Source organism: Zosterops lateralis (genome assembly GCF_965231275.1).
Source record: "Zosterops lateralis genome assembly, chromosome: 7".
Taxonomy (NCBI): Eukaryota; Metazoa; Chordata; class Aves; order Passeriformes; family Zosteropidae; genus Zosterops; species Zosterops lateralis.
This window is the reverse complement of record NC_139767.1, coordinates 26309905-26325809: the sequence shown is the minus strand read 5'-3', so window position 1 is coordinate 26325809 and position 15905 is coordinate 26309905. Positions and strand designations below refer to the sequence as shown.

Below are 15905 nucleotides of genomic sequence, written 5' to 3'. Positions count from 1 at the left end.
TGGGTTACACATTTTTAACTCCAACAAACAGTAATTTGGCTGTATTGGCCTCTATTCCTTTCCAGTAACTATCATTGCATTTATCCTTCTATAACTGCTACTAATAACTGATTTAAGGTTTTCAGAGAATTGATGCTCCTGCTCTTTTTCTCTCTCTGTGTATTTATTTTGCATTTTTGGGCACTGAACTTGATCTACTATTTTATTGCCTACTCACTCTTTATTGTGAAATACCACCAAAACTTTCTACTGTTGACTTCAGATTTTACTACAAAACTCTGTATCACTTCAGTAGTAACTTCTCTGTTGTGAAGAAGGAATCTACTTGTTTCCCATCTGGTTAAAATGGATGCTAATACACATCTAAAAATCTTCTTTTTTTTTTTTTTTTTTTTTTTCATCAGTATTTGGTGAGGAATACTCTAAGAATCACTTTGAAAAATCCAATGACAGTGTACAGAAGTCAGCCTTTGCTCACTAACAGTCTGCTAGATCCCTCATCCCTCTGGGAAGCTTTTTTTTTTTTTAATACAAAAAGCCCCCCAAAAAATTGATTTAACATTTGATGCATAGAAGTATTTTAGACCAATGGAAATAGCTTATGTAACAACTTATTAGTTCAACAATTTCACATGCCTGATTCTTTCAGAAGTGGAGATAACTCCATCTAGACCTGCCAATTCTGTATTTTATTGACTCCTTTTAATCATAAAAATGTTGGCTACAAGTCTCTAGTTCGATCTCCTGCTAACACTAGGTCACCTGTGGCCATGGCTTTGCCTAGCTGACTTTTGAAAGGCTCCACTAAGAGAGATCCCACAGCAAGTCCAAGTAACTTGTTTTAGCAACACAGCTCTAAAAAACCTAACACTTTCCCTCATGTCCACCCAGAATCTTCAAGGTGAAATCTCACCTGCCTGTTACCAGTACCTTTGGGTCCATCAGTACTGACATTACCCTTGAAGTAGCTTTAGGATTGCTACTGAATTCCCCTTAGCTTTCTCTTCACCAGATTAAACAAGCCCAGTGCCCTTAACCTCTCATTGTGTGCCATGTTACACCTCTTGTTACACCTTGCCTCTCAACAAGCTCTCAAACTACTTGCAGAAATTCCAGCCTTTTGTCTGTTTCAGCAACTTTAATGACCTCCTTCATTTTTATGCAGCTTCCCTTTTCATCTTATGTTAACTTAAGTTGAATGACATCATCAAAGAGCTATTCTGTAATAGTAACCACAATGATTCAGATTCAAAATCCTTACAGAAAGGGAAAAGCTGAAATTCTCTACAGCAACACTGAGTCAAGTCTCAAACTGTTTGGGATCATAAAATGCTGTTTCTCAAATGGGTACTGTGAATGCTGGTCAAAAAACAGATGCTATAAACAGTTAGCCACTGAATTACTTTCCTCTTTATACATTTATGCAATTCACAAGTGTGACAGAAATAGCCTGTTATTGTGTTTTCCAGCTTTTCATCATGTCCCTTTGTACGTCACAGACACTGCTGCCATTCTAGATGGATGATTAGTAGTAGCTCTGTTATTCTCTGTTTCAGGCACCATTTAAACCACTGGCATTATGCATTACTTGCAGAGACAGTTAATTCAGTCACCGAACAGATTTATTTTTTTTTTCAATAAAAAGTATAAACCAGCAAAACACAACACCACCCACTCCAGCTTTGCAGGGATTATAGTTATTGCAGTCATTCTGTGCACCTCCAAGCTTTTTGTCTATTATTTTAAGTTCATCCTTAAAGGTTATGGATTTAATTTCCTCCTTATTTTCTAAATGTCTTGTTTTGATACAGAACATGTATGTCCTTTGTTTTCACCTAATTCCTATTTGTATACATGTAGATAAGTGGCCTTTACTTGTACAAGCTTCTTTTCAGTGATTTGTAGTTGGTATTTATTTAGGTCTGTTTTGTTGCTGTTGCTGCACGCAGTATCTGAGACTCGACAGATTTCAAAAACACCAGGTCAAAGACTTTGAAGTTTTGAGACAACATCTTTAAGATAAACATAACCCAGCAGGAGAACAGGCCAAGAAATGCAGCTTGGGAGACAATCTCAGAGCACTAGTGCAATAATGAGCAGTAATAATACAACAATTGTATTTTCAAGCTATCTTAAAAAATTAAATAGCTTGAAAAATAAGACACCTTTAACACTATTAGTGATATTTGAAACTTAGGCCAACAGAGCAGGGGAACAGTTGCAGGACCCAAAACCTACTTGAACTACATTTTAATTCAGATTTTAAGTAACTCTCTGTGTTTATTGATGAGCTGCCTACTCAATCATATTCTTTCCCATGTATTTCCCATCAGCACTTACCAGTACCGGAACTTGGAACCCAAAGTGAAATAATGTGCAAAGAAGTTTTTCTGAGGCGGGAGTGGTCTGTCCAAACGGAAGAACGTGTGATGCTCAACACAAGCTTTCCACAAATTCTTACATGCTCGGTAATTCACCATATTGAATCCCAGTAATGTTTCTCTAGATTCGTGCTAAAAGATGAGAAAAACGTATTTCAGGTAAGAATTATTCCAAGTTATTTTTGAAAATAAGATAAATATAGTTGGCTTTGAGGTATTTTTTTAAAAAATCATGCTTTTAAAGTGGTACTCTAATTTTCTATTAACTTTACATACAACAAACCCTTTTAAAATACCTTTACAATTTCTTTAAAGAATTTTTTTGTTCCCCTGGGTTGTTTTTTCTTTTAAAGAGCCTGCTCAAAGTTTAAGTCTGTTTACTTATATAGAAACAAGTCAAAAAGGTATGACCTAAATTACATGAAAAGAATTCCATTATTTGGGAGCTCAAAGACAGTGTGGCTCTGTTCAAAACTACAGCTAAGTAATTCCCATGCACATGTGGCAGTTGGAAATTGGGAACAGGTATCAATCTCAAGAGCAACTGACAGTTCCTACTTCTAAATGATTCATTAGATTCCTGGGAAAGGCAAAAAAACAAAATGCAAAGGCAAGCTAAGTTATTCTGCCTGTTGAGAGAGCTTGATAACAACCTCTGTAGGTCCAGAAGTATCAACAGCATTCTTCTTTCTCTTCACAGTACTAAATTCTCCCCAACATTTTGCATACCTTAACTGATTTCACTTGGTAGTAAAGCCCTTTTCCAAGCTAAGCTCTTGTTGGTCTGCACATCTTCAGATATGCTGAGAAACCAAGGCAGAGAGACCTGCACTTCTTCCCCCAGTATTGTATTTGGGAACAAGAATGACACTGTATTTTCAGCCACAGGACAATTTTACAGCAAAATAAAATGGATTTAAAACAAACAGCAAATTCTAAGTATTTACTGATGTAATTTAAGAAACTATATTCAAGAAACTAAATCTTGATATTCAATTACAAAGACTACTTATATCTCTGTTTTTAATTTCCAAGTATTGCCAACTGTTCCCTGTATTTTCTAGACAAGTGAACAGAACCATTTAAAGATTAGAAATCAGAAACAAGATAACAGAAATTAAGTCCGCTACCTATGCAGTTATAAAAGGCTTTATCAACAATATAAAAGTCAAACAATATAAACAAGGTAGATTACTATTCTGCAGGAGAGCAACCATGTACAATTATGGACTGCCTTCATTTGGATCCAGTAAAGAATGAAACAGCTAAGATTTTAGATTTCAACAACAAGTAGTCATGATGTAGCAAATTTTCATGTTCTGTCAGCCTTTTAAACAGTTGGAAAAGAAAATTTGACAAGTTATATGAGCTGGTGATCATGCATTTTAATGTCATTCAAAGTATTATAATTATGGGTTGGGGAAAAAATGTAACCTGCTGTTCCCCCTAGTTTGTATTCCAGGAAAGGAGCTGATCTGAATCTCATGCCACCATCTGATCAGTAGATCAGACATGAAGCATGAAGGAGGAGCTGGTATGGCAGGATAAGAAGGAGCTGCAGCAAGATCAACTTAATTGTAATGCGAGACAGCACTTTCACAGGAACTTGGTGTGCTAGAGCTTTAAAGGTACCTTTACAATAGTTCTATTCATAGCTTTTAAAGCTTTCATTGCAGTGCAGGGAGAACTGATTCTCAAACCCTACCCTTCATCTCAATTACAGCTAGGAAACATTGTTTAAGGTACAGAATCATATATTATATTGGTTCCTAAGTGCGCTCATCCCCCCCCTATTAATCCTTGAAGGTTCTGTAATATTCTAATGTAACTTGGGCACTTGAAATTCATCTTAGCTGATGATTCTGGGGTGGAAGATCTGGTTCTACTGCTGGATTTAGAACAAGGTTTCCTCTATATTCCTTGAAAAGAGCAGGTTTGAATCAATGTGGGCTCAGCACAAGACCCCAAGGTGATATGTGCAATATCCATAGTACCTCAGCTGAAAGCACATAAAGTAACAGGACAGTTATACTGCAGCCCATGGAATGCTTTTACAGCACAAGGCTCCAGCAAGATGCAGAATGCTCTGTGGTCTGATAATGACATGCAGGCATTTCAGGGGATTATGTCTGTTGAGATCAGTGTTAGAAGACTACCTCAGAGAGTCACAGCAGGATTCTGCTCCAAAATTATTATCTTACTAATTTTGTCTGTGGTTTTTATTAAAGAGAGGAAAACAGTCTGCTTGCTATGAAGAGTGAAGCAGCTGGGATGCAATTCTGGTAATGAAGCTCTGGGCCCCAGCACAAAACTACAGTAAGACAAACAGAGGTAGGGTATAGTGAAGTCCAAGTCATCTTTGTGATTCCTATTATTAAAAATGCAAACCCAAAAATAAAGCAGAGTGCCCAAGTACATACTTGGATATTGGTGCTCCTCGTACAGAGAACAGCTCAGTACTTGAACAAGCACCCTTGAGTGGGACCATTCATTCAAACCCACCTTTGCCTGCCTTGAAACAGTGACTCCAAAGCAGATCTCTTGCTGCTCAGGAAAGAAACTGGGTTGAAAAACTTATTCTCTAATGAAACCCTTTAACTTTGACTAAACAAGGAAAAATCTCAGAAAAAAAAAAAAAAAAAAAAAAAAAAAAAAAAAAAAAAAAAAAAAAAAGGACAAGTTCCCTACCTCATCTTAGAGAGACAAAAAGACTTATGCTTTATAATGGCAGATGCTCCCCATACTCAGCATCTTCCAGAAATAGTGGGCCACAGTCCTGCAAAACCCTAAAAGCAGCACAGATACTTCTGCCAGCAGTATTTGCTCTTTGAAAAAAAAAGGCAACACACGAACTTTGATAAGATTAGGCAGCAATCAAGTAGGCATCTAGTGAATGCCAGGGCTACTTAAGATCAAGTATGTACTTGGGCAGATAAGCCCATGTGTCACCTTGTGATTTCAGACCAAGTTCTTTCTAAAAGTCAGTCAAAAAAAGTCAGACAAAATTCAAAGCACAAACTTCAGATAAATGATCTATAATTAAAAGAATAAAATCAATTATCTTGGCCACTCACTGAAGCCAGGTTTCAGTTATGGTCAGAAACACGTATCATTTAGTTCCAGACTCAAGTAATTTTTCAATGGACATCTGGCCTCCAAAAGAGCAAAAGAAAACTTTGAACAGCTTCTTTGGCTGTTGAAGAATCAAGTTCACAAAAACATTTTGGATGGCATTAAGAGCTTGATGCTGGCTCTTGATATTACTACAGCCAAGGGTGCAACTAAATAGAATCAGAGAAGTTTAGGGTAACATCTAGAAAAACTGAACTACTGAATTATTCTCTAACAGCTTCAAAGCATGTAAGGGAAGCAGCATACAGAGCAGGCAGAACAAGGTAAGATATGGTGGAAAAACCTGCTATTGAAGTAATGGCTCAGGGGGCTTCTAATGTTGGATGAAGAAGTCCTACATATAACACACTCTTTTTTTTTTTTCCCATAAAAAAACAAAGGCAAAAAAAAAATCTACTCCAGAGGATATACGCTCCACCCATATGATTGACAGAATACTTCACCAGCTTCCACTCAAGACTGTATTACACTACCACTGGAAAATGACTGTGACAGTCAACTGCTTCATCTCATTTCATTTAAGTGATTTATTTAAACACAGATAGAATCTAATCAAAATAGGCAAATAATTCTTTACTTATGTTGATGCCTTTAAGCTATGCCAAGTCAGGGAATAAATTTAATAGGCGATTATGAGATAAGGCACTTGCACTTTTGAGGACAGTTGCAATTAAAAGCTCTCAACACTCATTAGCAGTAGTTGAAAAAGTATCTTTTTAGGATTATATAAATGTCTATGTAGCTCAGTTGGGGGAAAAAAAACAGTGGAAAATTCCTTTCCCAAGTCCACTAACTTAATATTCTACAGCATCTCATCTTTGCATTCAAATATATGCAGTTTCTCAGATGTACAATTTGTTATATATTTACACACCAGTTTGAAACACATCATCAGCATACCATGAATGTATTCCCCCTGCCATATTGTAAATAGGTGATTTAAAACATGCACTCAAAGCACTAGACCAGAGATATTTTACACACCAAATGTGCAATCACTGAGTCACTTCACCTAGTTTCTGCTGCCTAAAGAGAGTCATTTAGGCTCCCTTTATTGTTAATGGGAGTGAAAACAAAAGCAAAAATAATATACCACCAGAGAGCAACTTCATCCATCCTAAAACATATTTCCTGTTCATGCAAGATGTTTCAGCCTTTGCACCTTTGTATGTGATTATTACAGGGGAAGTCTAATGATGAGTTTTGGTGAACCAAGTACCATGCAACAGAAAATATGTTCTTTTTAACCCAAACTAAACTGAATATAGATGGGATTTATCTTATCCTATGAATCTAATCAGGGGAAAGTAACTCTGGAAACAATAATTTTAATATTAGCTGTGATTAAAAAATTCGTTTAAGTATGACTTCTTTGGAAGCCAAATTTGAGCTTTGATCTTAAGATATTCATGACTTGGAATGAATGAAAAATAAGTTCTTGCCACCACTTTTCATCTGATACACAGAGTTTAAAGAAAAACACTACAAGGCTTTTTAATTTGTTGGCTTGGATAAGATGTCTCAGAAGAGAAATTACATTAATTATATAAACTACATTCTCATGCAAGTAACAATATGTAGAGTATTAAAAAGCACAGAGAAAGAAGAAGAGAAAGCTATCTTTGTATTACCTTCTATTATAAGATTTCTTTTCTGCAGAAAATAGAGGAAACACTCAAGTACACAGTACCCAATCCTATTTTATATCTAGGTATCTTAATCTTCAAAGTCCTGAACTCTGCTACCACAGCATTTTCATCAAGTTCTGATCCAGAAAACAACTGCAGTTCATAACTTCTGAATTCCAAAAAACACTCAAATTCTCATCTCACATGCAAATACAACTTTCCTGCAACTATAATGGAATTACACACACTGGTATCAAGAAAAAAATTGACCTCAGCCTGCCTTTGAGAACAAGCCTGTAGCTCCAGTGAGGTTTTACAAAAATGCTGTGTCACCCCCATACAACATTCACCCTCCACCCTTTTTATATCACCACTTTTCTGCTCAAGTTGCACAATTTCTGCTCACATTGACAGACGTTCCCATTCACTTCATGATTTTAAAGGATCTGCTTTTAAGACACCCCTGTTGTACACCCATATGACTCTTGTTTTGAGCACTAGTAGCAGTCACCAGACGTTGGTCTGAGCTGACCATAGTCTCAAAACCTGGAACAGCCCTGCAGTACTCAAGATGCATTTCTGCCTAAAGTCATCTTTAAATCTACTCTGTAACTCTGCATTTCAGCTCTTCAAATCATAGAACATTAAGGGTTGGAAGAGACCTTAAAGATCATCTAAACCCACCTGCCATGGGCAGGCACACTTCCCACCAGAGCAGGTCCTTCAACCTGCCCATGAGCACTGCCAAGGCTGGAGCATCCACAACCTGTTCCAGTGTCTCACCACCCTCCTACCACAGTAAATCCTTTCAGATGTAAGAATTGCACAAAAGCTCTTAACTCATCCGACAAGTTAATCATGTAGTCATATTTTTAATAAATTCCTCCATCTTTCTCCAGTGCTATGTCTGTGATGTAAGCTCAGAACAATCCATTTCTTGCGGAATTAAATGTACAGTGGTCCTGTGGTGCTCCACAGGGTACCAAATGCACACCTCAAGCAGTGAAACATTCAGCTCCAACCTTTTCCACAAGAAATTCAGAAGTAGGCATAAAAATTTACCATACGTAATTTAGAACTACAGAGGAATTCTTATCTCTTCTGTTTAAATATAAGTAATAAAGTAATCATGTATTACCAAATCTGAATAATACAAATCAACATGTTTATCAAACATTAATTTACAAGCATATATACAACTGAAGCAGCATTAAGCACTACCTTTTTTATGTACCTGTTTTCCTATGAAATTTAAATTTAATATTTACTTTCAACCTTTTCCACATTTATCTTACAGAAACAAGTTACATTTCCTGCATAAAAAAGTAAAACTAAAAGTATCTAAAATATAAGGCAGATCAAATTAAAAAGAAAATGTATAAAGCATTGTAATGGTCTATTTGAAATGTGAAACAACCAGAATGTTGGTGAAACTGGACTATAAATTGCAGACGAAACCAAGAATCAACATAGTATCAGTCAGTATAATGCAGACATGCAGTAGAAGAAATTTCATTGCTTTCAGATCAACTTTAAGACAGTACTCACCAATTCTTTCCTAAGCTGAATAAAAAACTGCTTGCACTTGAAAGAAATTTTTACAATCTTCAACCTAAATGAAAAAAAACCCCACAATATTAACGCATTTCATATACTGAATCATGGTTAAAGGCTTAAATACACCTACTGAAAATATACTTTCTAGAGAGAATAAATTTCATTTCCATGGACAAAAAATAAGATATCAAAGATCATATAAAATAGTTTGTATAATTTGAAATTAATGAGCTGCTTATTTACATTATCCATCAAATTCACTTGTTTACATCCTAAACCCAAGGCAGTTGCTAATTTTGGTATCTTTTCCCCATTGCAAAGCCCAAAGAGCTCTTCTATCCCCAGGCCATGCCAGGCAGATGTTCTCTTTTCTGAGGCCGCTTTCATTATCCCTCAGAATATGAAAAAATCCTTTGAACTTCACCTGATCCCTGAAAGATGTTCTTTCTTTTTCTCTACGTTCTTACATGTCTTTAAATATAACCAGAACTTGTTTTAGTAAAATAGCTAAGATAAGATGTAAGCACAGAGATAGGACTCACAACCTTAAAAAAAAAATGATCACATTGTTAGGAGGAAAAAAAACATTTACAATATCACTTGACATGGAAAAATCTGTGTACAGAAGTGTTCACCTTTCAGGTTATCTATAAACATATGAAATACTGACAGTAATTCCAGACTGTTTTGAATGGTCACTCTAATAGCAGTTATACAAAATGGTAAAAAACAGGCTGTATTTTCATCACAATCTAATGATACATCTTTTCAAAGAAATGCAACATTAGGACAGTCCACGTATTTTAATAAATATACAGGAGTATCACTTTGGTCAAGAAAAAAGTGAGGTTCAAATTGTAAAGAGAAAAACATTATTAGTTTTGTTACTTGAAAAATGAACAACTGACACAATACTGCAAACTGACTGGAATTACTACTTGCATATTTATCACTCGCTGAATAAAAAACCCTTTAGACCAGGATGGATGAGAAGCAAAAACATTAACAGAGACCTAAGTTGGATATCTATATATAGAAATTATCTTTTTAACTAAATCAAATAAAGACATTTTTCTCCAGGGCATTATTCAGAGCAGGAACTTAAGTGGGATGTATTAATTTGTTGTGAGAGTCTTTATCTGCAGTAACATAAAGACACTCTGTGAACATTAATGTTTGAATTATGCTTATTTACATATTTTTACATTTCCTTTTTATTTCCCAGTCCTGCTATTAGTTTAACAGTTAACAATAAAAAAAAAAGGCAGCAGCAATAACTGTCCTATTTATTATCAGAGTTCATTTCTTAAAGATTTGAAAGTTAAAGGGGAGTTACATCTTATCTACTGAAATCAAATTATTCCCTTGGCAATGCATCAATCTTCTTAGAACCTCCCATGAAAAAACCTGCTTAAGGGTAATGTAGGATGGGTCTTATATTTGCTGGATAGAACAGACACTAGTGATCATTAACAGACCAACTGTGGGAAAAACAGAAAAAAGAAAATTTGACTATTTAGACTGCAGTTAATCAACAAGCATGTTATTACTAATTTTTCTAATATTTTGGTGTACAGTGCAATTAAAAGAACATTCTAATATATACCTTTTATAAAAATGGAGCTCCATACACTTTGCAACATATCAGATTTACTTAGCCATTATTCCATTTATAAAAACATTTATTATCTTTCACTCTTTGGGGTTTCCTCTTTTGCTAAAGAAATTAATGCCCTTGGTGATTTACAAACTCAAAGAGAATAAGAATAATACATACAGGGTTTTAATCTCATCCCATAATGTAGGCTCACAGAGTGAGGTCAGCTGACTTTTAAGCCTGAAACCATTTGGAACAGACTCAAAGCTGTAACATTAGCCAATGAGGTCTAACTCAACTCAAAAGAGCCACCATTCAAGTACAAAGAAATGACTCAGAAAAGCTGATTTCCCAGCTATTTCAAAAAAATACAGCAGATAAGAGAATTCCTATGCTCTGCAAATACCCTGCTAGGCACTGAATGAGCACATCCATACTCAGCCCAAGGAAAAGGCATGTTTCTTTCTTTCTATGACTTCTTTCTCTGATTGTTGGCAATGCTGCAAATCCAAGGAAAAGCATAAGAACAGACAGGCACCAACATTTTCCTGGTACGATTTTCCTGTCTACAGTCACCTCAGATATCCTAAATAATAAAATATATATTTTTAAATGAAGAGATATTTGAAATCCTAGTCTAGAATGCAGATTGTACTCAAACACGTGGAAGGAGTCTTATGGTACCAAGGCCTGATTCTCACAAGGGCTTTGCCACCCCAACCCTTGGAAGAGTGGTAATGCAATGACCAATCCAGCAAATTGCTGGAGCAAGACCTCTTGGACACATGTTCTGGACCAGTCACCCAGGGAAGATGCTCCTGGTAGCCCAACTTACAAGAAAGGATTGTCCAGATTTAGAAGCCAAAGACAAACTTGGCTCCAGCAGCTGAGACATGGCAAAGCTAGAGATCTGAAAGAAAGTGGAGGCAGGCAGCAGACTAGACCATGGGTTCAGGAGAGGGAACTCCAGTTTGTTCAGAGTTTTGGCAGGCAAAATCCTACAGTAGCTGCCTTTGGGTCACAGGAACAGAGGACAGATAGTCAGTCTTAAAGGACAATCTTCTCAATCCAGAACAATCCTGACGTGCTGGAAAACATGCAAACATGAAGAAGAGGCTAGCCAAGATGCACTCAGAACTGCTCACTGGGCTCAAACACAGAAGGAAATGTACAAGATGTGTAAGAAGGATCAGATGACCAATGGAGGAAGACAGTACCACCTAATCATTCTGGGATAAACTAGGAAATCCACAGCACAGCTGCAGTTGCAACTGGCACTGGATGCAAAAGTCAACAAAGCTTTCCAGAGCTACATCAACCACAAACAGCAGTCTAAGGAAAGCACATTTCCAGCTGCTGAACAAGTGGTGTAGTAACAAAGGAAAGGCTGACATGCTCCATGATCTCCTTTGGTCTTCAATTTCCTTGGATTCCCAGGTCTCTCTGCCTGGTAGCAAAGTCTAGGGAAAGGAAGATTATATACAATACAGGAAGATCAACTTAGGACACATGGGATAAAAGGCAGTGTCCTTTGTTTTCCCCTATTCCTCACTTGTCTTTCTCCTGTTTCATTTCTCCCCACGATCAAAAGGTTCATAATGAGCAATTCAGATATAATATCAAATTATGAGTGCGAGGGCAAAGACATTTTACTTGATTCTTCTCTAAGCAATACAGTTGAATCTTTATTTCCTCCCACATATATGCATTTCTATCCTTCCACTTGTCTCAAAACTCAGGAGTACTGAAAAACAGGTATCCAAATATCTACTAAACCCATAAGGCACTGGAAAGACATTACACAGCTCCAGTTACATAGGAGCAAGAATAAGTGGAAGCAAAAAGAAGACGTATCAGTACTAGTGGCACAAGAGCAGTAGCATGATTATGGATAGAAAGAAAGGGTAATAAGTCTATTATTGAGCTATATTGTGGAAAACTGGTATTTCAAATTATTACTCATAGCAAAAGAAAGCGTCTAACAGTGTGAAATGAGGAAGGGTGTTTCTTTTTTCTTTCTTTTTTTTTGTAAAGACCAATTATGTTGGTAACTATAGTCTTCACAGCAATAAATTAATATCCCTGGTGTCAGCTGATATGGTTGAATACAAAGAAGAACTGTTTAGGTAATTACACACACACAAAAAACACACTAAGAATTTAGATCAGCATCCCTGGCATGCAAACAATATGAAGCAAAACTCACAGAAACCTCCAACTTCCATTAGGGACATGTAGCTTAATTATGACTTAGATCATACGTACTCAGTAATTTACCAGTGTGCTTTACAGAACCTATTTCTACTATTGCTGTTTTCCCAAAAATAACAGCAGTAAAATCAGACTGAAGTAAAACTTTCCTGATTATTACAGCATTCCATTTATAAAGCAGCCTTAGCCCAGAAATGGCTCCAACATCTCGAAACTCACCACACGAAGGATATCTTTCCTGGAATATGTCACTATTATAAGGGCAGGTCTGACTGATTGCAACAGTAGTTTCAGGTTTATCATTGCAAGATCCAGTTTTAATTTACCCAATAACCTTGAAGACTGGAAATTGACATGCTTTGTAATTACTTTTCTTTTAAAAAAAATAATAAAAAAAAGACTTACTTTTCCTCAAATGAATACAGGTAAAATATTCACCATGTTCAGTTGTACTGGCTGCAGATAACACTTAGATATAGCTTTGTTTTTTCTTTCTCTATAAAAAGCAACTAAAATTTGACCAATGACACTGTTTCTCAGCTTGGTAAACCACAAAATATGTAACATCCTACAATGAACCTTGAGATTAAGCTTAGCATAGAAAACCAGAATATCTCAGAAATTCACAGGGTTGCAGAAAAGATCAAGCACATCAGCAGCAAACAAAAATGCAAAATCAGTAGTGAAAGAACAGTTCTGATCATTTCTCCAGAACAAGCAGCTTTTGTGCCTGGTGAACTACTGTCTGTTATGATAATCCTGTATCACTGACTTCACCCCCTCAGAATGCAGCTATAGCAACTCAGTGACACAAGTAATAAGGCTGCCAAAGTGGATTCCAAACTGGCAAAGGAAACCAAGGGAAAGGTTCCTTCTGTGGAACTACGAAAAGCATTTTGTAGAAAGGTGATGTAACTTCTACAGAGCACCTCAGAGCTTATAGAGCACTTCTAAAGAGCATTGCAGAAGTCACAGCACAAAACAAGATTTCTCATAGATACCCCTGATCTTATATGAATGAAGAACAGGATCCCAACTTCAGACTGATAAATAAGCTAGGATATTTATTGGGAATAACTCCGTCTTCACAGAGCAACTTTAAAACTATTTCAGTTAAGAGAAGGAATAAATGACAGCTTTTTCTGCAGTAAATGCACTTGTTTAATCATAACATGAAAATGATTATTTACAGATGAAGAGATGACAATATCCTGAATGATCCACCTCAGTTATTCACAAGTACCATAACTACATTAAATTTCAAACACACAGTACAATTAATTTATAGGTCACAAAACAGGTAAGAGCAGTCAATCTCCAGGTTACTATTTTTCCATTCAACTGTTTCTTTTAAGACTGTAAGCTAGATCATCACACTGGCCCTGGCTATATAGTTAATTAAATGTAAAGTATGCTTACAAACTCCTGAAGAAAAATAGTATTGAAATTCATTACAGTTTCATTAGACTTTCAAAGCTGTTTAACAGCACAGCATGCAGACCAGGAAAAAACCCCACCACAGAATTCCCCATAGCACATAAGATAAATAATTTCAACATGATATGATACAACTTAAGTTACAGTCTTTTTAAGAGTGGTAAAAATATTTTGAAATAGCAAATAAAAACATCAAACAGCTGTACTTACCACTGAAAGGTGTTAATTCGTACTCTGTTCTTAAAAATTAGTATTCCACCTGACATCACTCCAATCATTATTTCATTGTTACTCTGATCCTTTAAAAGAAAAGAGAAAAATACTTGAAGAACAGTATAAATATCTTTTGAAACCTCATATTCGTTCTCATCTCTCTGTAAATACACAAATTAATGTGGAAGGAAATATGTTTTAATAAGACAAATAAGAAATTAAATTATTCCCTCCTATTTAGGACAAACCCAAATATTTGCTCTGAGTTTCATGTAAGCTACCACAAAATTTTAATTTCTAAAGTTAGATCTTTTAGATCTTAGTTGGTCTTTTACCAACTTTGAAGAAATAAATATTTCTGGTCTATTAAGAACAGCAGCACTAATAGACAGGCTTGACATTTGCTACACTAAAAGCAACCAGCAACTTCAATTCCTACCTGAAAGGAAATTGCAATCTCAGAATACAGAGAGGAGAGATTCTAAAACAGACAATATTGTAAGCATATTTAAATAGCACATTTTTCTTGGAATATCTTTGCACTCTAATCAAACACCTGCTATAGAACTATCAATATGTGTGCAATAGTCAGCAGTTAGGTGGGGTATGTTTCAAATTAATTCCAACTTTCTAGTTGGAACCAAATAAAATATTTTTAAAGCTGACAGATCCTTAAATATCAAATAGACACTTAACAAGCACATTTTTCTTATTCACCAGTTGCCAACTGAACTGGCATTCAAGGCAACAAAGCTCAACCTGATTAACACACATAACTAAGCACAAATTTAAGCAATACCCTCACTAGAGTGAAACAGTGGATATTCAATCAGTAAATCCCAGTTAGGCACCGAATAAGATAATATTTTTTTTATTTTCTCTTGTAAGCAAAAGCTAGGAAGGCTCACTAAAAAGAAAACTGTATTTTTCCATAAATCTCAAAGGAATACATTTTTACATTTTAACACTAGTTCATCCAAACTTACCCTTGCATAGTGCAATTCAACTCCATAAAGTTCTAAGGTACGCGCTGTATTGAGATAATTGAACTCTGCTTCTGCAGGAGACAACCCTCTGAAAGAAAGCAGCTAAATCAGAAATTTTCTAACATGAACTCCCACATCAGGCTCCCCAGGTGAGTGCAGACAGAAAATCTGCATTCATTTTACTACTCTATCCCCACCCTGAAATCTGAATTTCCTTTCTCATAATAAACAGACTGTACCCCAAAAATTTTAACAGGAAAGAACTTATGTTTTCAAAAGAACAGAAATCTTGACAAGAGCCCACAACACATTTTATTTTAATGCACTCTATCATTTAAATGTTAGTAGAGCCCTAGAATCTGGAAATTAGTTTTACAATCCTGTATTTGGCACTGGTAATTTAAACTTAAATTACCATCAACTCACTCAAATGTCTTTACCCCAGCTAAGAGAATTTTCTAAGCCTTAATCTGAAATTTCATATAACATTCTGTAGTTTCAAAAGCAAACAACATGACCCAATCAAGCAAATGTTTTATACATATTGCTTACATTTTGTTAACTTTAACTGACAAAAGGCACTTAAACTCTAAAATAGGAAGGAACCATCAATGGAAAGTACTACAATGTTACATACTGAAAAAAAAATATTTTCCATTGCTTCATTGCCTTTTCCTCTTTCTGAAAGGTCACAGACTCGCACACAGAAAAGATCAGATATTGAAGAAAAGGACTTTGTTACTTCTAAAGTAACTCTTTTACT

General features: G+C 35.8%; 1 protein-coding gene across 2 annotated transcripts in view; it reads right to left on the bottom strand.

The window, feature by feature from the left end:
- The window catches only part of PTPN4 (protein tyrosine phosphatase non-receptor type 4), a 111480-nt gene that overhangs the window by 38363 nt on the left and 57212 nt on the right, over positions 1-15905 (bottom strand). For both annotated transcript variants that reach the window (XR_014590518.1, XM_083865005.1), the window contains exons 9-12: positions 15143-15230; positions 14154-14242; positions 8690-8753; positions 2341-2513 (exon numbers count right to left, since the gene is read on the bottom strand). Coding sequence is in view for 1 of the 2 variants with exons in the window: in XM_083865005.1 (XP_083721131.1) it covers positions 2341-2513; positions 8690-8753; positions 14154-14242; positions 15143-15230 (414 nt within the window). In the remaining variant the exon portion in view is untranslated. The remainder of the gene's footprint in view (positions 1-2340; positions 2514-8689; positions 8754-14153; positions 14243-15142; positions 15231-15905) is intronic.